We start from the raw sequence: 22,283 nt of genomic DNA, 5'->3' as shown, positions 1-22,283 counted from the left end.
AACAGATATTTACTAAGCCTATATACAAATAGTGACTGAATTATGTTGTATATAAAGGCAAGTAAACACACACCCTCAACTTTCAGAACACTGAAATTTGTGGGAAAGGGAGGTGGATTCATTGTAACGACCACAGAACAAATATTCTTACCTGTACCATTAATCATGTCACAATAACTTTCCCAATAGGAGAGATTCCTTAGGGAAAAAAAAAAACAAAAAACAGTAAACATTCTCATTTAAAGAACACCTTTTTTATATTACTTTTTCTATTATAATTCAATACTTCTGTTAATATGATACATTCAGATGTGACAAGTACTAAGTTTAAGAAATTTTCTAATTCTTTTAATGTTCTGTTTGAACCTTTTATCTTATTATAAAGTACCTGATGCCATTAGGTGGCCAGATCATGAAATAAAAACTGCGAAGTGTTAATTAGAAATATCTTGGAATAAGAAAAAAATTAAAAACATTTATCAGAAACTTAGATTTCTATGTAGGGGAGAATTTTTTTTCCAGTGAGATATATGAATTACTCAGTAATCTAAGTGTTCAGAATGAATAGAAAGAAAGTGTTAAGTGTGTAACTGATGTGAGCTCAGTATAGGGCAGGCAGAAGTGGGGAAGAAAGCAGCAGATGTTTGGATCAGCAAACATTCAAAACATGTAGATGATTATTTTATATTCCTGCCCCTCCCCCCATTTAATTCTCACATGGACTAGCATTAAAGTAGGAAAGAGTTTATTAATTTATACTTTGGCATATAAATAAGCTATATTTATCTGAAAGTGATAAAAACAATATAGTTTCCCTGAATCCTCAACCACTTTCTGGTGATGGAAAAACTTATTTTCCACTCCTAACGAACAATAACGTATCAAGATAAGCTGTCGCTTACTTTTTAAACAAAGCAAGTGGTGAATCACTGTCAGTCTTGCCATGATGAGTTAAATCAACCTTATCATAATCTCAAAGTAATGTGAAATTCTTACTCTAATTAGGAGTGCTTAGCAACTCCCCTCCACAGCCCTCTGTAATATTAAAATAGAGTGAAATGCTTGTTATTCCTCAATATAAAAAATCGCTGTGATTTCCTCTTAAATGAATACTTAGAAGTGTTTTTTTTTCTCTCTGATTTTTCTACAGAAATATGTAATGTGGACTCTTTAGAAGAAAAAGTACTCCACTACTAATATTTAGCTGTTAAATGCAATGAATAGATAGACTCAGTTTGAGGTAGGGGCTACTTATATTAAAAAAAAACATTTCATATCTTTCAGTTTTGATCACCTTATTCTTTTTCGGAAATAATAACTGGTCTAAAACACAATTGTTAAATTTATGGAGAAGAAAGCTTGCTCCCTTGATATTTATTAGGGTTCTTCCTAGTTTAAACATGTGATAAAGTATATATCCTTTAGATGAACAGGCTGGAGTTAGGGGGAAAAAAGGAAATAATGGCTTATGAAGCTGATTTGTTATTTTACCACTTCAAAAGTGGCATATTGGCCGGGCGCAGTGGGTCACGCCTGTAATCCCAGCACTTTGGGAGGCCGAGGCGGGTGGATCACGAGGTCAAGAGATCGAGACCATCCTGGTCAACATGGTGAAACCCCGTCTCTACTAAAAATACAAAAATTAGCTGGGCATGGTGGTGCGTGCCTGTACTCAGGAGGCTGAGGCAGGAGAATTGCCTGAACCCAGGAGGTGGAGGTTGCGGTGAGCCGAGATCGCGCCATTGCTCACAAGCCTGGGTAACAAGAGTGAAACTCCGTCTCAAAAAAAAAAAAAAAAAGTGGCATATTCTTTATTTTCACATTTTGTATGTACATTGCAGAACTGTACTTGAAATATTCATTATTTTTGCATTGATAAACATTAAAACAGTTGTTATTAATATGGAAAATTATTTAAAGACTGTAAGGGGAATGTCATGAAAGCACTTGCTTGGTCGTGCCATTGGAATCTAAAATTTGATATGCTCAATTTAAAAATGATAACAGTTTCTATGTACTAGGCAGTCAGTTGATGTGTTGGGTTTTTTTCCTTTTCATTTATGGTTATCTAATTCTAAGAATAATTGTACTGTAATGGTGGATATGTACAGAGATGAAAAAATAGTCCCTTTGGGGTTTTCTTTATGTAAAATACCCTGTGCAGAAAGGTAAACCAAACCCTCAAGTAGAGCTGATAGTCAGCAGCTATGCGCTGGTGTGAACGCACCAGTCGCCACAGCTAAAGGGTAATACCTAGTAGAACAGGAGTTTCCAGAGCTGAAATCTAACTAGCCCTGTTCTATAGGTTGATGTCTCTGTCTTATAAGGTGTTAAATGAATACCATTCCTGCTTAAGAGTACCCTAGTAACACACATGCACGTTTTACCTGAATACTTACCTTTTACCTTTATAAGTGTCAATTATGGCAACTTTGCTTATGTTACCTTTTCCATTGAAAACTTTATAAACTCCATCCGCAGTATTGTTGTACTGAAAAGATATACGTATGGGAAAAACTTACTTATAGAACAAGTCATTGTCAAAGTTATAAAATATATAACTCACTTTCACATTTCTCAATCACTGGTTACTCATATGACTTGAAATATATCTGCAATACAGTTTTTAAACTGGCCTTAGAAATTTTTTGTGAGGTTCCTAGAAATAAGTGCTAGATGTTGAGACAAAGAAGATACGTCTCAGAAGCTGACGAGATGTGAATTTTAGCACTCTTTTTCATAATTAAGCCAATAAGTGTATTTTGATCACTATTCTTACTATGTTGAGGTGAGGGACATTGAACAAACCTGTAACAACAATGATTTCCACAGGTATTCTAAATGTTATGATCATTAATAAGTGGTCACTAAAATGATAAAATTAGCATCCAAAATTTAAAGCATTAGCCAAAGAGCTATGAGTATTGAGTTAAAATGAGAACGCATTTGATTCATTGTGGCTTTCTACATTCATATTTGATATGTAACCTTGTAATCCTAACAGTATCTAAAAGTAAAACAGTAACAATGAACTAGAGAACATAATATTCACATATAGTGCCAAATGAAATTATAGTCAAACTTCCAATTCAATACTTAGCTTATCCTATTTGTCATTCAAAACATTAGGCTGTAATGAAATACACCATCAAGTTCACATTTTCCTTAATCTTCCAGCTGCCATTTCATGACATTGTGAACTACTAAAAATTCTTATTTACAAATCCAATTAAAATGAAGTCTGTTAGCTTATCAATACTAGTGAGATGTGTAAATCAAGCTTTTAAATATAAATTAAGCAAATTTGTAAGGGGTCTGAAAAAGAGGAATGATGAGTATATTTAAAACAAGCAAAAATATGGTATTGATTATGTGAAAAGGGAAATAAAAGCCAAAAACAGTGCTCAAAGATTTACAGACTAGCTTACAAGCTAATTTAAAACAAATTGTATATTTATAAATGAGTAGAAACCTGATTAAATCTGTTTTTCAGGTTTACATTTAATTGTGAAATTCAGATCAATTTCCCAACTAGGAAAGCTGAAGCTATCATGAGAAGGGAACTTTTTTAAAAGTTAGGGTATATATCTCCAGATCAACAATAAGACTAATGAGCTAAATTATTAAATTATGCCTTGCCAATGCCATTGAATTAATTGAATTAAAATATTATAATAGTGCCATTCATATTTGGTACTTACAGGATAAAATAGACCAACTGTGGTAGTAACAGAAGGGTATGGAACCAAACTCAAAAATGGATCTTTATAGCCCCATAACAGTTCCTTCAAACTTCTCGTTTGGAACATAGAAGATTTTGACTTTTTAATAAGTGAATTGAGTACCACTTGAACAAATGCATTTTGATAGACATGGGCTGCAGCCTACAAAAAAAAAAATCACTGTTTAAGACAAGAATGCAATATTAGATTTTAACAAATACATGGACTGAAGACTAATATTGATCTTAATACAAAACTTTTTAAAGCTTATCTGTACAATTACTGCCAAATCCTGCCAAAGCTCAAAGTGCAATTTGTCTAATTCCTAGATGATTACTCCTCTGCCTCAGTGCCAGCCACAAGAAGACGACATTCCAAGTTAAACTCAATTTCTTTAATGATTCACTTAAAGTGGTCTTTTCAAATACCGAATGCATTAATGCATACAGGGTTTAAAACCTAGATAATGGGTTGATAGGTGCAGCAAACCACCATGGCACATGTATACCTATGTAACAGACCTGTACGTTCAGCACATGTATCCCAGAACTTAAAAAAAAAAAAAAAAAAATGCCAGAACTCTGGTCCCAAAGGCTCTGGAGCCATAGGTGGCAGAAATGGCTCAAGGAACTGTTGCAGGCATGTTCATCACGACGGTACGTTCCACATCTAATGGCACCAGGCTCTCCGCCAGGTACCTGACCAAAGGTGCAGATGGGATGCTGGCCACCAGCTCCAACAGGCCTCAGTACAGCAGCTCCAGGGTGGAGACCCCGGTGTCCCAGGTCGGGGAGGGCGAGGAGGACTTTAACAAGGACTTTAACGAGAACGACGAGGACCACTGACCTCCTCTACAAATTCAGCTTCAGGAAAACGTTTAGGGAAAATACACTTTTTTTTTTTTTTTAAATATGGGTTTTATGTTTCCTTTTGGCCTACTTCCAAGAAGATATTGGTAAGCTACTGAATTTAGGTATCTACCTTCGATAAGCAAGGATTGTTTCACGTAGGATTAGGACGTGCTGTGGATGTGTGGTTTGATACCAGTGTGCTCATGTAGAGCCTTTAAATGCAGAGTTCATTTTTGCCCCTTAACAGGTTTTGCTGAGTTTGCTGAAGAAATTGTACTTCATCCACATAAAACGCTCTCCTGTTGTGGATGGTGAGTACCAAATGCTACTTATTTGCCGTGAGTTTGGACGGCACCCCTGTTGGCAGACAGCGAGACTCTGCGGAGGAGTTTTACGTTTTTTAAGTGGTGCAGTGTCCAGAGTCCCAAGCAAACAGCAGAATTGGACTTTCCAAGCAGTAGACACCATCAACCTTACTGACTTTATTTCCTCTTAAAATTATATTGACTGTTGTGATTCCATCACGGTTATATACTCTTTTCTCTCCCCATTTTGCAGCAACAAGTTGCAAAGTGCTTTCGTTTGTTTTTGCTTTGTTTGGCTAAAGCTTATTCACGCTGGTGCAGGTATAGAGACTGTCTAGAACGCTTGGAATGGTTTATTGCTTCTGTTAAAATTTGCCTGATTTCTTACAGGCAGCGTTTGTAAGTTTCTTTATTATATAGTTGTTTACATATTTATAAGTCTATCATTTAAAGACATAATGAAACAAATGTTGTACTTGTTTCATAAGCATCTTCCTGTAATCTATTATAAAACTGAAATTAAATAATGTTTCAACAAAAAAAAATAAAGTGGTCTTCTAATACATTTGATTCTTATGATTTTGTCCCTTTCCAAATGACCATATACCTCCATTCAAAATAATGATATAGGAATACATTTTTTTAACAATGGAAAAATAAGTAAAACCTAATAATTCTAATGATAGGATTGATTACGGCAACTACTAGGGCATATTAAAATAAATAACGTTGTTCGTCTACTCACTGCCACAGCCAGATTGAGAACCGTGAAGTTGTCATTTTCTGTTCCAACTGATAGTGAAGGCTCAAAGATGGCGCCATTGGGCTGTAGGAAAGAGACTGTGTTGTCCTCGGGGTCCTGGGTTACATTTTCCTTGGCTAGATAACGAACTCTAAAGAAACAAACAGAAGTAAACAAAATTTAAAACATTTGTAATATGTTAACATTAGATCTCAAATGTCATTCATTCAACAAATAATTTTTGAACATATAGAATATAGCAGATATATGTAAGCAATGATGTTTAAATGATACATCAGCCAGGGTCTCTAGCAAACTAATCAGAAGGGGTCTTAAACTGTCAAATTGGAAATTAAAATAGGGAGAAGGAATATTGTTATGATGGAAACAATACATTGGAAAACACAAAACAGATCCAGATTTAGATTGGTCAAGGTAGGGGTGAGGGTTAACCCCAAAGTCGGACCTTAACTAAGTCCACATAAGTGGTCTTTGTAACAAATAGAAGTTTAATTAGGTAAAGTAGGGTGGATAGTAGCATGCATAAGAAAGAATACAATATATTTTGGGAAATGCAGATATTTGAATGTGGTTGGATTACAAAGTAAGAGGTAAGGAGAATAGTAGGAATAAAGTAACTGAAATAAGCAAGATCTCAAACATAAAAGAGTTACATCTAATACCCAAATGACAGAATTTCTCCTGAAGGCAAGGAGGAAAAAGTACAGGGGCTTCCGCAGGGGAATATTTAGAGCATATTTTCTTATATTAGAATTATCAAAATACATAGCCTATCCAGTACTGTTTTTTCCATCTTTTTCAGTACTTTAATGATAATTAGAAATAAGAGAATGTAATTTCCATTTTTAAGGGTTATAGAATAACCTCCCCAACATTCAAGTATATCGAATACTTTTGTTAGTTCTAATCTCTTGACTCTAACATATCTAGGCTGCAAAGTACCGACTACATTTTATCAATGTAGTGAAGGATGATTATTACCGGAAAAATACATTTCACAAGTGGAAGATACGCATTAAGAAATTAGATACACATCACAATTGCACTGTCATATTTGAATGTCTGTGTAGTGAGTAGATAGCCAAGGTAAAGACTTAAAAAATTGGACTGAATTTTTTAAAAACACATTTCATTCAATTATAATAAAAATGTAAATTCCTATAGGGTAGGGGTTCATAAGTGTTTTGTATCTCTAAGCATTCCTGGTACAGAATGAGTTCTCAATAAATATATTTACTAAATACATGTCTCAGATTCTTTAAAAAGAGGATTCAAAGTTGTCTAGAAATATATTTTTAATATAATTTTATTCAAACTATTGAAGTACTGCAGACATACAAAGAATATCAAAATCTGAAACAGCACTCAGGACAGCTGTATTTTAAATTACTGTGCATATTACTAATATTTCAAATCAAAGTACTCTAATACTCAAATATGCACATATATTTAAAAAATAGCAAAATAATTGTCAACCAAATTTGTTACCTAAAGTGTACTTACAACATTGTACCAGTAGATGGCAGTCACTGAAAGAAAAATCCTTAAAACAGCCCTGCCTTCAGAAAGTGGTTTTAAAAAGGGAACATAAATACTGATTTTTTTCTTTAAAAGTTAGATTGTATGGAAGTTTTGGAATGTGTTTGTAAGGCCAAGGGAAGTAATTTATTTCATACTTTTCTCAAGATTACTTTCTTTGTATTCTTTCCAAAGCAAAGTAACTTAAAAAATGAATTACGGGTCTAAGAATATTCTGAAGGAATTACAGCATCTTCATAGAAATGGTGTAGGTAGAAACATACATAAAATCTCAACCCAAGCAATTTCACACTTTGATTCAGGTCATATCTTGTCAAAGTGTCATCAAGCCTTCTTTAGCAGCCACTGGCCAAGTAAAGCCTGTGGTTCTGCTTGAGGGAGGACATTCTCACATACTTCCAATGCCAGAGGGACTTAGGGTATAATTAACTATGAAAAAGCATGTTTTAGCTCAACACAAACACTATCAAAGTATTCACTTTTTTCTAAAAGGTACTGGTTGTTTTTCCATTATTTAAGGCATTCAGTCAAACACTAAAAGACTTTTGGTGACATCATGAGACAAGATAACCTGTAGTTACTCAGGAATCCCTTTAAAATTGTTATAGAAAGAGCTGTTTATGGATTATTAAATTTAGCTGTAAATGCAACTTTTCTTCTCCAATCTTTCCTCCACTGCCTCTCTAAGCAAATCAAGAATATCTAACACATCCCCTTTCTGTCCCTTAGAGAGATAGGTTAGAGGCTCTAAGAATAAAACGACCAGAGGAGAACTATTTCAATGATATGTTCTCTCATATCCCAAGTAATATATTTAAAAGTGAAAAATATCACCGGGCATGGTGGCTCACTCTTGTAATCCCAGCACTTTGCGAGGCTAAGGCACATGGATTGCTTGAGCCCAGGAGTTTGAGGCCAGCCTGGGTAACATGGTGAAACCCTGTCTCTACAAAAATACAAAAACAAAGCAAAACAAACCCCATAAAAATTAGCTGGGCATAGTGGCATGTGCCTGTGGTCCCAGCTACTCAGGAGGCTGAGGTGGCAGGATCACTTGAGCTGGGAGGCTGAGGATGCAGTGAGCTGAGATAGTACCATTATACTCTAGCATGGGTGACAGAGCAAGACCTTGACTCAAACAATAAATCAAAAATAAAAGTGAAAAATATGACCTCTCCCAAACAAAAAAACAAAACAGAAAAAATGATGAGTTCTTAAATTCTACTAATTATTTTCTTTCCTCACATTTACTCAGTTCACTTAGGTTCCATTTCTTAAACAATTATGCTGAGACTCTCCTTAGGTCATATGTGCATTCTAGATTTTCAGAGGTAGATATACCTATGAATATATATATGTATATGTATACCTATGAATATATATACATATATATACACACCTATGAATATATAAATATATTAGGTACACTGAATAACATCCTTCACAACAAGGTATTTGTATAGACTCTTGCTAATAATATAAAAACTTTAAAACCATGAAAAAAATTCTCTTATAGCAACGAAAACAGTTTTCATTGACAAAATCATGATTGTCACAGAAGTGCACAGAGACAGGAGATTTGGGTAAAACTGCTAAGACAGGACACGTACCAAGGCCCTCTGCGACTTATATGTCATGTGCTATGGTAGTAGGCACTGCCTCACCATGCCTGTTATTTTATTTTAATTTGGGTGTCAGTTTTCAATCTGGAAGCATAGTAATGCTTTGGAGAGGAAGGAAAATTATACAATCATTGAATAACCAAAACAGATAAGATACTAAAAGTATAAATTATAAGAAATCAGTAGAAATATAAAATTTTGTGATAAGAACTAATCATGATGCATAACTAGTTGTTATTCTTCCTGAAGGAAAATACACATTTAGGTAACAAATTCTATAGCAGAACATAACTATGTTTCCATAAGGATACCATAAATATATCCCTAATCCTTGGTTAAGGTGGTGTTTTTAGCACCTCAATCTCCCCCTTTTTTCCCTTTTTAGTGAAAAAGGTGTAGAATCTATAATCAAAATAGGAGAAAATGTATATAAAAATCCAAGAGTTACCAGTACCTACATCTGTGTGAACAGGACAAGTGACCTCACATCCATTGGGTCAGGCATTTTTCATTCACAAAATGACAGGTTCTGGCTGATCATTTCCTCTAGTTCTAATATTCTAAGATTCTATTCAAAAGTGTTATACTATTAGGGAAGACAGATGAAAGATATAAAATATTCAGTCTCAACACCAGAGAAAATATAAGAAACTACTAGATCAATGTAAACATCCATATGACCTGGAAGTTAATTTGAATATAAGTCTTCAGTAGGTACCGCACTTAGATAAAATGAATTTAGCACTGTGGTTCTTGGAATTGTGTATCTGAATCACCCAGGGTTTGTGAAACTCTTAAATGGGCCTGAACTCAAGAATCTTTCATTCATTTGGTCCGGGGTGGGGTGTGGGGATTTGCATGTTTCCCAATTCCCAGTTTATGCTGATGCAGCTGTCCCAGCACTTTGCTGTGGCCCGGCTACACTTTGAGAACTGCTGTTAAAATATGCTTTAACTTTTAAGATGTGAAAACATTTTTTCGCTCAGCAGGAATATTTCAAAGTTGTTGAGAATACAAGCCACAATAATAAAACACTAACTTCATAAACATAGGGAATTTGTTTGATACTGGTAAATTTATAATAAAAATCTGTATGTCTTTCCTATATTCTGGCTAATAAATATTTGGATAATGTAAATATCCCATTTAATCAAAATAAATATCTTATTAAATTCTCAGATTAGGATTCTATACAAATAGGAAAAATATTTTAAAGCATATTACTGATAAGAAAATAATAAGTACATTTCAACACAATGGCATTTGTCAAGCAGAAGACTTCTCAGCAATACATGTTCAAGGTAAGAGTGCCTCGTATTTTTGGGGGACTCACTCACCTGTACGTATAAGGGCCTTTCTGCTCAACTTTAATGTTGCTGCTGTTCATCATCACTTCCTCTGGATTTTGCACATCAAAGATCCAAAACTGTCTGTAAACTTCTGTGCCTGTTTTAACCCAATTTTTAAAAGCAATTGTACCTTCTTCAAGGACAACTTCCTATGAAAAAGAAAATAAGTTTGGGTTATGTCTTTGTAGTATGTACAGGCACTTCCGGGAGATTGTTTATAGCCTCAAGTCAGCCAGAATAAAAGGATAAAGTCGAGTACCTCATTCATGAGAACCTTTGCAACCTTGCCATACACTTGCAGCAGAAACGTTTTCAGCGAATTGTTATTACAGCAGCATTTTTAGCCTTTTACCAAGAGAATCAGGGTGGAATACTGAAGACACGACTATTGATTTTAAGGCAAACTTAAGAGTGACCCTTTGGCAAGCTTTAGAGTGACCCTTTGAAAATATTGCAACCGTCAGTAACACAATTTATTAAGCAATTTTTCCGAAGTTCAGAAAAGTTCTTACTGAGTTGAACATTAACTTCTCGGCCCCTAAGTTAGACTGATGAAACAAAACACAAAACTGAGTGAAAAATCTAGTGGTATTGGAAGATTTTACTTTTCCTTTAAGAGTTGGACACTTCAGGAGATGATACTTAACACTTACTACATTAAGAAAATAAAAAGATCTATATGAAAAACACAAACTTGATATCTCATCTCAAAAATCCTGCTCAATCTGGCTTCCCTAACTTTTTTTTTTTTTTTTTTTGAGACAGAGTCTTGCTCTGTCACCCAGACTGGAGTACAGTGGTACAATCTAGGCTCATTGCAGCCTCAATCTCCCAGACTCAGGTGATCCTCCCACCTCAGCCTCCAGAGTAGCTGGGACTACAGGTGTGTGCCACCATGCCCAGCAGTTTTTGCAGTTTTAGTAGAAACATGGTTTTACCATATTGGCTGATCTTGAACTCCAAGCAATCCACCTGACCTGGCCTCCCAAAAGGATGGAATTACAGGTGTGAGCCACTGCACCCAGCCCCTAACTTTCTATATATTTGCAACAACCCATTAGCATATGTTTCCAAAAATTACAACAGCCTAACTCATCACTATCGGGTTGTAGTTTTTAAAGAAAAAAACAGGACGAGGAAGCTATCCTATTACTCCTTTGTGAAATCCACTAAAAATCACTGATGCCTGTTTTGCTAAAAATAGACAAGTGGAAAATATACCAATAAGAGAATTTAAAATCCTATATTAGGAACTTGATTTCTTGCTTTAGGAGCTTTGAGACTGGGTGGAGAGTCACCAAACCTCCCCAGGGTCAATTTCACTATTAGTAAAATAAGGGAGTTAACATAGATATTCTTCTAGTTTCCTTCCACAGCTTTCACTCTCTGAGCCAGAAGTCTATTATGCTACAGGACATAGCGCAAACAAAGGTGATTTTGAAGCAGACAGTATTTCCAATGAAGTATTGGGAGGAATGCCCAGGTGAAAGAGGTCCAACTTAGAGGAAGAGGAATACAACTATTTCATGGAAAATGAGCCTAAAGAGAACCATAACCACAGGAACATTCTGACCTATTTGTTTCCTTCACCTGGAAGCATCGCTTCACAGAATGACAGATTAGGAAAGGACAATGAACATTATCACATTTTCCAGTAGAGCGCACTGAGGCTCTGAGAAACCAGGCGGCTGGCCGAAGGACAGCCTAGGCAAACAGTATCTGACCCTTACACAAGTCCTCCTTTACCCCATGCTATTACTGTTGATTTTTCTTATCACCCTCTGCACTTAGTTGGTAGAAGTCAAATTAAGTTTGATATCTTCAAGATATTTTCCTTATTGCTCAATGCAGAGAATAACAGAATTCCTTAGAGAAGAACTGGCCCCAAGTTAAAATGGAATTACAAAATCCTACGCTGCCGTAACCCACTTATAAACGGGTACATCGGACCTGCTAGAGTGATCGAATCTTTATTACTTTTTACAACAAATTGTCCTTGAAAAACTTTTTATTTGCTCCCAAAAAGGCTTATTTCCACACTAAGTCTAATAGGAAGACAAAATTGCTTAAAGTATTATGGATATTCTTCTAAATGTAAATATGTTTGATAAGGATGTTGAAGTTCAAAGCTAAATAGAAGCTGAAAATGGTTAATTTCTCCATTTCAAGAGACTAAAGAAAGGAGAACACACCAACGCAATCATTATTATCCTTACACTATTAGAACCTTAGTGCTCAAAAATCTTAACCTGTTATTTATCAAGTGCCTCTTAAGGTACATATTAGATTTGTATAAGTAATTACGGTTTTTGCAATTTTGATGACAAAACTCGCAATTACTTTTGCACCAACCTAATATCTCTTAATGAAAGAAACTCAATAAATTATTATAGAATTAAAGAGTCTGTGACAGAATGTGCTTGACAGAACTGAATGCCTTTCTAACTCTACAATGAGTGTGCATCTAAACACCAAAAGACATTGTACATGTATGAGACCTTTTTTCTAAAGGCCATAAATCACTTTTTCGTTGAAAGATACCTCTAGCAACAAATAAGGCCAAGGAGAAACACAAAGGGTTGAAATGAGTGTGTTGGATTATCCACTGTTAGAATCGGGACTTTCTAACCCCAACCATTCTTTTGGTGGTGGAAAATGGGCTCTAGAGAAAAGAGATGTCTGATTCAATGTTATGTGACAAAATTACTAGCAGACAGTAGAGAAATCAGGTCCTTCCACTTCAATTTTGTACAGTTTCCATAGCACCATGATTTGTTTAGAGACACAGAGAAAGATATTGAAGTAGTCAAGGTAAGAATACAATGCTTCTGATGCTGCCACTACTATATGGATTAAATTGTGTAGTCGCTCATTGAGTACCAAGACTAAATACGTCACAAGAAACAAAGGATGTTATGTCCTTTGTAAATTTAAAAGAACTTGGTTTTAAATTTGATTTGGACTGTCTAGCCTATTTTGCAAATATTTTACTAAATTTGAAGTACGAAGCTGAAAAGTAGGCACACAGAAAAAGTAATATAATTTAAGGTTTTCTCACTTGGCTAATGTGTACGTGAGTATTTGTCCCTGACTACCCAGCCCCAATAACAAGTGGATTTCAGCCTGGTAACTCTCACACAGCATGGTCTATAGCTGGGTTGAAAGCACTACCTTGAAACTTCTATTCTGCTACATTAAGTTGAAAACAGATGTTTGTTGGGACCGTAATATCCTATATGTGGTCACATACTCACTTGAATACTGTTTCATGCAACAGCAATAATCATCTACATGACTGACAACTTTAATTATTAAAATGCACCTGATACCTTACTATGCATGGAGTAGAGTACAAATGTAAAAAACATCTTGTTTCACTTTTCAAGGACTCTACAAGGTACTACCAAGAGACAGAAGTATGTTTAGAAGATTTTAATCTATGAGTTATATTTTCTTACCCTATCCCCACCCTAACAAAGTATAGTGGCTTCTTCCCTAAAGCATAGACTGTAGTGGCCAACAGTGAAATTAGATGCTATGAATTTGATCACTTAATAATCATCATCATCACTTAATTTTGAGCAGGTTATTTAATTTCTTTGTACCTCAGTTTCCTTATCTGTGAAATTTTAACAGTAATATTGATTGAATCATATAAACAGTATTTTTAAAAGTTAAAAAAAGTTGAATTTTGACATTTTCATATGGCTTAAATATTTATCCTCATAGGTTGTTATGGGGATTAATAAATGTGAGCCCTTAGAACAGTGTTAGCACAAACCAGACATTCAATATATGTCAACTAACAGTATTTCACAAATTCTATCCATCCTTTCAAGGAAGAATTCTCATACCATTTACTTCCCATATTGCTTTAATTGCTTGGTTCACAGCATTCACTAAGCCCGTCATGTGCCAATAACTTATGTAATATCCTGTGACAATTATTTTTCTGTTATCTAATCATTTGAATATTTCTCTTACAAGTAAAAACTTCCTTAAAAACCAGAAGCATACTAAAAATAGCTTCCATCCCACCCACTCACTGCTTACCATTTGCTTGTAACTGGGCCTAAAGAGAATCATTTCCCCATGTTTAAAGAAATTCTCATGTTTCTGCATTATGTAAGTGTGTGTAAGTTGAGAAGAGAATGAATCAGAATTTTAGCAACAATTGTGCTGAGAATCTGAAAAAGGTTTTACTTTCAGACCATCGTCGTCAACTAAACCCCAAAACAACATCTGGTGAAATATATTGGAGTAGTAAGCTTTAATATGTTTCTGAAACCCAGAAATTAGCCTCCAAGAATTTATGTAAGTACCTAAAATGGAAGATTTTGTGTTTGGCATGAAAAGTAAACTATGTTATATGCTTATCTGCTATCTCTTGAAACATTGTCTTTAAGTAACATTTGTTATTACAGCTATTTACATAGTGTTTGATTCATTTTTATACTGCTATTTTAATTTAAATATTTTGGGTTGTTTCTTGTTTTCACATTATTAAATATAAAACAAACTTTACCATCTTTAAAAACTAATATTTCAGTCCTTTCTTTTTGAGCTTTTAAATACTATGAAAAAGTTCGAATTATTTTATTATATATGGTAATACTAGAAGCATACATTATGAAGTTAATATAAACAAATTATATAATTAAAATAAGGACTATTAATTTAAAAATATTGTGTGTGTGTGTGTGCGTGTGTGTGTGTGTGTGTGTGTGTGTGAGACAGGGTCTCACTTTGTCACCCAGGCTAGAGTGCAGAGGTGTGGTCTTAACTCACTGCAGCCTCAACCTCCTGGGCTCAAGTGATCCTCCCACCTCAGCCCTACAAAAGCTAGGACTACAGGCATGTGCCACCATGCCCAAGTAATTTTTTTTGTATTTTTTGTAGAGATGGGGTTTGCCATGTTGCCCAGGCTGGTTTCAAACTCCGGAGCTCAAGTGATCCACCCGTCTCAGCCTCGCAAAGTAGTAGGATTACAGGCATGTGCCACCTTGCACAGCTAAGTATAGCCATTTTAATGAATCATTATTATTCCAATTTATTTTGTCTGAAGTCATTTCTTACAAGCTATAGAAAGATCATTGTTTTCAAGGATGGGAGAAGGAAATAATGGTATAATTGAATGATGATATTTAATATTAGTTCTTTAATAGGAACAAAGAATCCTGTAATTCCTTTTTGGTGTTCTATAGATTCATAGGGAAATTAAATTAAAATTTATTTAAATTTTAATTTTTTTCTTCCAACTTTTATTTTAGGTTCAGAGGTACATGTGCAAGTCTGTTATACAGGTAAATTGTGTGTCGTGGAGGTTTGGTGTACGGATTATTTCATCATGCAGGTAATAAGCATAGTACCTGTTACACGGGTAAATTGTGTGTCATGGAGGTTTGGTGTATGGATTATTTCATCACGCGGTAATAAGCATAGTACTCGATAGATAGTTTTTTAATCCTCTCCCTCCTCCCCAGCCCAGCATCAATTAGCCCTAGGCGTCTATTTTTCCTTTCTTTATGTCCATGAGTATTCAATATTTACCTCCTACTTATAAGTGAGAACCTGCAGTATTTGGTTTTCTGTTCCTGCATTAACTTGCTTAGCATACAGAACTACCTGTGTAATGTTATACAATACTCACTAAACATTTTAACATGTGACATTATTAATGTCACGTAATAAATTACCTTTTGCAAATGGCGGCAGAATTTCGACCCTTTTCCAAAGTGTTTTGGTAGTTTCTACATTCATGGCGGCTCTTGCTATTGACTTTTATAAAGACTTGCAATGGTGACGGTGCTGTTCTTTCCATGAGTTCTGGCCTCTTATTAACTTCTAGGATTGTATTCTTTTGTTTCTATTTCTTCATATAAGATCATTCTTTTCCTTTTCTACTTTGTCTTCCTGCCTCTGAATTATATAAAAATTCTCTAGTAATTCTTCTGTTTTTCTCTCTCCATTCATACTCTCTAAAAGTAAATCTACTGTTTAGTTTTATTTGTAATCTCTATAGCAACGATCAAATCTATTTGAACTCTGACCTGTGAAACACAGATTGATGTTCATAACAAATCACCTATCATTTCCTAAGGTACATACATAACTTCTATCAATAACTCACTGGACATATTGAGTTTGATGCCTTTACTCCTCTAATTTAATCCGTCTCTCCAAGCTTCCATTGCATCCTATTATCAATCAGGTTTCTTTCTATATACTCAACCACATCAGACCAATGTGCCTTTTGTTATGTAATGTGCAGATTATGCAAAGATCTTTCTAAAAGGAAATCTTATATTCTCCTTGAAAGTGGTCATATCCTGCACAGTATTTTGTTTGGTTTTCTGTGTCTGGTATCTTCACTTTGCAACCTTTCTGCTGTAGAATATTGTACAAGGCTCGGTTTTTCATCTAGTCTCTTCCTACAGATTGCTTGTTTGGGGAATGACTGCTTTTCCTACTGGCTAGGTGAGTTGGCAAGTCGATTTAAGGACTTGCACCTGTTAAATGGGTACGATAAGAGCAACCCTGTCGCAGATGTTTTTGAAGATTAAGTGAACTAGTATATAGGAAACTCTTAGCAACAACTAAATGTTAGCCATTTAATCTCTAAACGCAGGTTTTATTACATCCTACACTTACTGAAAAACATACACCAACTACTATCGTGTATCACATCATCAGTTAATTTATTTTTCTGCCTGATGTTCTGAGCTTGCTTCCTAACTCCAACCCCATGATACCTTCTAATCTTTTTGCCTGTTCATCTAGTATTCTGGGCATTTCCTCTCCCTTCTTCCTTCCATCGTCACTGCATTTGGTTGCATTTTCACAGGATGTTTCATACTATCAATCAGTCCTTTGACAAGGTTACTGCAGTTGTTTGGGACTCTCAAAATTCTACACTTCTTTAAAATCTGAATCAAGTCCTTTTTCCTGAAGTTTCTTGAATTCTATTCTGACTATTCTCTTAGTCCTTATACAAAAGCACATTTTGATGTCAGAAAACTTACTTTCTCATGGTTAATGATTATCAGCATAAATATTAAAGAATTAACTTAAAATAAATGCTAGCACCTCACATGCTATCCAAAAAAATCTACATATACTAGTTTTGTTGCATGACAAAGCAAAAAATTAAATGATCAATACTAAGCTATTGACCATTAATTATGTATCAGCAAAAAAATAGTCTAAATTGCTGTGCATTAGAAGGTTATTGTGATTTTTTAATCTGAAAAACTTTTCCAAATGATATTAGAGTCTGTATGTTAACACAGACACTGATCTTGTCCTTTCTCTGCATAAGATCTGGGTGAGAACACAGTTTATAGAGTAGGAAGGAGGTCTGATCAATGGCCACTCCATGTCACTATTAGTTAAGCCCCACACCTCACTGTTACCTGTCTGTTTCCACTGGCCTATATCAAAAATACTGTAAAGAAAACTAAGAATTTCAAGACAGGGTATACTATTTAATTTATATATATATATTTCAGTTCAATGCATGAGACCGAAGTTCTGCAACATGTTAGCAATAAACACAATACAGTCAGCCCTCTGTATTCATGGGTTTCACATCTGCAGAGTCAACCAACCGTGGATAAAAAATACTAAAAATAGTAATAATATAGCAATAAAAATTTAATAAAAATTCAATTCCTGCTGTTTTCCATTGTGCACTATGCTACTAACCCTTTGTCTAGGTCACTGCCATCCTAACCAGGTAAAGAGTTGAAGGCAGCATTCATGTTTTATTTGGCCAGTTTTATGTTTAATAAAATGAACATTTATGCCTTCAGGCAGGAAACACACACTCCAGTTCACAGCAGTCCCTGTTCTTCAGTTTATGTTGTTCTCGGCACCTTAAATTTTGTTTAACCCCTGTATCCAAACCCGTGAAGCCATTTGAATTGGGTATCCTTGATTTAGAACTTCAGCAGATCTGCTTCCCCTTATTCTTTTCTTCCCTCTATCAATCGAAGTTTCTGATGAGTGAGTATGTAGCTAATTCAAGTAAGCCAGGGTAGGAAATGAATTCTAGATTGCTGTGCAAAGCCCATCTATTCAGTCATTCTGTTTCTTCACACCACAGTCCATTAGTTATGTGCTGAGATATGTTCTACGTATTTCTGAAAATATTTTCTAAGGTCCAAATGTGAAGCTTCATAACAGGAAATATTTATGAGCTAATGAGATTATTACACATACTATAAAGAATAGTGGATTATTAAACAGTGTATTATCAAATAAGTTTGCCTAACAGTTTAATAAGGATTTCTGTTTCAGTATTAAACACATCACACACATACACACACACTTTTGCTTTTCTCAGTATTAAAGTGTAACTTCTTTTATAAGTGTGCTTTTACAAAATATACTCACTTATTTCCTATTCAAAAGCATGCCAACATGCTCTTTGGGCATAATTTAAAACAATTATTTCTATTAAAGCATACCTGTAGACAGCTTTTAACAGAATTTGGATATTTGTATTTAACAATGAAGTCATTTTAAAATACATTATGCTTATAACATTTCACATACAGCCTCATCACACAGCGTTCCAGTGGTTCCTAACTACCTTCATGTCAAAGATACAAAATTAGCAGTTACCATGAAATATAAAGCAGGTAAATAGAAAGCAGAAAAGAGAAGACAGAATGCATCAAAATGACAAGGTGTATTCCTTAGAGTACGTGTACCTTTTTAATTGTCTTCTCAATGAGCAAGTCTCCAACTGGCATTAGAATACCTCCAAACACAGCCAGGACGGCACCAATGACAGCCCCAGCGATGAGCCCACAGTTCCGATCACAGCCCATTTTTCTTGTTCAGGAGATGAATTCGTGTTAAGCACCTGTTTCTTGCAAACTCCTGGATATGATTAAGGTGTTTTCTACAACGTCTGATTCTATCTTTAGAAAGAGATCATAAAACAGAAGCTTAAATATCAGTACAAAAAGATCAAAGTACAAAGAAAACACCCACTGAAACAGATCATTTTGCCAGTTACAAATAAACAAATGCTTTTCTTTTTGTTTCACCAAAGTGACTTCCTTGGTCCACCTCCCTTTTCTTGCTTCTATTTGCCTACCAGTGGCAGAACTAATAATGTCATTTTTTTTTTTTTTTTGAGACGGAGTTTCGCTCTTGTTACCCAGGCTGGAGTGCAATGGCGCAATCTCGGCTCACCGCAACCTCCGCCTCCTGGGTTCAGAAAATTCTCCTGCCTCAGCCCCCCGAGTAGCTGGGATTACAGGCACGCGCCACCATGCCCAGCTAATTTTTGTATTTTTAGTAGAGATGGGGTTTCACCATGTTGACCAGGATGGTCTCGATCTCTTGACCTCGTGATCCACCCGCCTCGGCCTCCCAAAGTGCTGGGATTACAGGCGTGAGCCACCGCGCCCGGCCCCATTATGTCATATTTGAATTTCTTCAAAATCCTCCGTTTTTCTTTCTACCCATGATTAACATATTGAAATCTTATGTAAGGAGAACTCTCTCATCTCTCTTCCCTCAGTTTCAGCAACTTAGTTGCGTCCTCACTCTTTATCTGGGTTCTCCACCAACCTTCCACACCCTCTGGAGTTCTCCTGCAAACTGAATGTGGGTTGACTGATATGTTCTCCATCTAAATGCTAAGCAAGTATGGGGACAGATATTTTATTTACTATACCTTATTCACAAATCAACGGCAAGACATGAATTTTACAGGAAATGAACCGATGAGTCTCAGAAAGAATCAATTCTTCTAATCACTTGAAAGCTATCTGTTAAAATGAAAAAAGCATGGGTAAATAGAAAATAATAGATTCTCAGAAAATTGATACTGGGACACTCTACTATGATTATAATTATAACAACTGTTAAAAGAAAGTCTAATTTTCATGAATACTGAGTTCAGGCCTGAATTGCTTTTCCTAAAAACTGTTTAAAACATGGAATTATTTTAAATAAGTGTATCTTATTTATTTTATTATTAATGACTTTTGGATGGACTACCAGTGTAAAGAATTTGATGAAAATATAAAATGTAGATGTTTTGTTTCAACAATGGCATTGTTTTCTTACTAATCTCAAATAACTTTTTCCCTGCGTATTCAACTATAATATAGTTTGTCATTTGCAGTTGATTCATGCTAAGTCTGTTAAAATCAAGTACTTTATGTTAGTATATATTTGTCAGTCTTACTTTTAGTATCTTCATACAGTATGTGATCATTATATAAAGATTGGAAGAATACAATTTGTGAAATGAGTGGATTCTATTGTAATAAGAAGAATTAATTCTGATTAGTATTTGAAAACACATGTTAATGGAGTTGTCCTGTCATTTATACATAATCAGAATGTGCTTTATGGCTTAGAAAAAAATGATTCTCTACCTTGAAATGCTCATGGTGAAAAAACAAACATACGTGCCAGCAGAATGAAGGTTACAGTCAAAAAAGGCACATAGGATATTGTTGTCAACATTGTAAGTGTATTAATAATTGTGGTTTGTTATGATTTCCCTCCACAGCTCTATTGCAACAGACATACCACTCTTATGATTTTATTAGTATTTATTTCCACTTTAATAATCATATACCTTTTCAAAAATATTACTTGTAGATCTAAGAAAATAAAAAGTGACATTTCCCCCAAAAACGTAGAAAGAAATTTTGCCATATTTTTTCTTGACAGTTTTATTATTTATATATGTTCCCTTACCCTTTGAGATTTTTTTTGCCTACTCCCTTATACATAAGGTACTTTCCAGTATCAACCATAGGTTGCAATAAACTTCATCTACATCAAGGTCTTGGTGATTAAGAAGATTGAATAGTTAGTTCACTGGTTTCAAGTTGTTTTTTTCTCCAATGTGAAGGGAAGGCATGTAAGTCTAAACAAATGATTTGTTTTTCCTGTGGAATTTTATGTCTTACTGAGCAAGTAGGGCTGGATTTTTATTAATTGTTCAGGGGTGGAGTGGTAACAATAGCTTTCTCTGCCCTTGGAAATCATGTACCATGCTACCTCATATGGCTTTGTCCATGGCTGTCATAAGGCAGTGGAACGAGTAATTTAATACTGGTAATTAGGACTGAATATTGTCAAATAGAATTTCCTTTGCAATGCATAAATGTAAAGCCCTTGAAACTTTTCTTGAAACAATTTTTTAAGCAACAATAGTAATTGCTTGTATGCTGTGCACTGGTCATCAGATTTAAGGTAGCTTTTTAAGTACATAATACTTTACTGAATTCCCATGTCATAGACCATCCCCAAGTATTTTCTGCATGTTATACTTAAGGAAGCAATTAAAATATAGGAATCCACACTGGTTCAATTGAGATTAGGGAACAAGATTAAACCAAAGACTGATTCATCACTGTCTTGCTAAATGAAAATAGGCAAGCCACTTAATCTCTCTACACCTCAATTTCCTCATGTGTAAAATGAGATGCTAAAATGAGATGAGCAGTTTTGAATTTACGCAGCTGAACCAGTTCTTCAATTCTTACATGGAAGTCCATTATGTAAAAATGACTGATTGCACAACAGTGGTTGGAAGCTAGAGACTTTTTCCTAACTTGGTCTTCGTATTCCTACCTGACACTCTCTATTCTCACTGTTAGGAAGCTCTAGGAGAACCTCTGTAGAAACCCACAGCTTTATGAGCACATAAAAAAAAAATGCAGCAGGAAACCCCCAGTGTCATACTCCAGTTTTGTGAATGTAGTATGAATCGATTTAAAACATACATAACTCAAAGATTATCTCTCTAGGAAAGTTATTTTATGTTCCACATAAACTTCACTCAAAATTACTCATTCAATATTAATGTCATTTGCACCTCTGACAAATGTGATACAAAATGATTGAAAAGTATAGATTTATTGCTGTTAGAATAGCTATATGTGCATATATTTGCCCTTCTCCAGATTCTATGCCACAGCCTAGTTGTGAATCTATCTGGCCTTTTCCAAAATCATTCTTCTCTATTCAAGTAGTAGCTCCATGCACTACAGAGAAGAGTTTCTGCAAGGGGTAAAGAGTTCTGACAGTAATCACCGGAGAACCCAGGGAGTAGTGCATGCTCTCCAATGCCTCCCTCTCTAGACCTGAAACTAA

The 22,283-nt window shown here is 35.0% G+C and overlaps 1 protein-coding gene across 9 annotated transcripts in view; it reads right to left on the bottom strand.

The window, feature by feature from the left end:
- CD36 (CD36 molecule (CD36 blood group)) overlaps positions 1-22,283 on the bottom strand; it is a 203,395-nt gene that overhangs the window by 12,585 nt on the left and 168,527 nt on the right. For 6 of the 9 annotated variants that reach the window (XM_064374985.1, XM_012466541.3, XM_012466537.3 and 3 more), the window contains 7 exons: positions 19,843-19,936; positions 18,866-19,078; positions 10,140-10,300; positions 5,624-5,771; positions 3,702-3,884; positions 2,400-2,491; positions 152-198 (listed from right to left, as the gene is read on the bottom strand). In XM_064374985.1, coding sequence (XP_064231055.1) covers positions 152-198; positions 2,400-2,491; positions 3,702-3,884; positions 5,624-5,771; positions 10,140-10,300; positions 18,866-18,985 — 751 coding nt within the window. In that variant the 5' untranslated portion in view covers positions 18,986-19,078; positions 19,843-19,936. The remainder of the gene's footprint in view (positions 1-151; positions 199-2,399; positions 2,492-3,701; positions 3,885-5,623; positions 5,772-10,139; positions 10,301-18,865; positions 19,079-19,842; positions 19,937-22,283) is intronic. The other 3 variants (XM_012466545.2, XM_012466544.2, XM_012466543.3) reach the window with 1 other exon arrangement.

Source organism: Aotus nancymaae, unplaced genomic scaffold (assembly GCF_030222135.1).
Source record: "Aotus nancymaae isolate 86718 unplaced genomic scaffold, 86718_ANA_hifiasm-v0.15.2.pri h1tg000002l, whole genome shotgun sequence".
NCBI classification, from domain to species: Eukaryota; Metazoa; Chordata; class Mammalia; order Primates; family Aotidae; genus Aotus; species Aotus nancymaae.
Note: the sequence above shows the minus strand (reverse complement) of the source record. Positions and strands in the feature narration are given on the sequence as shown.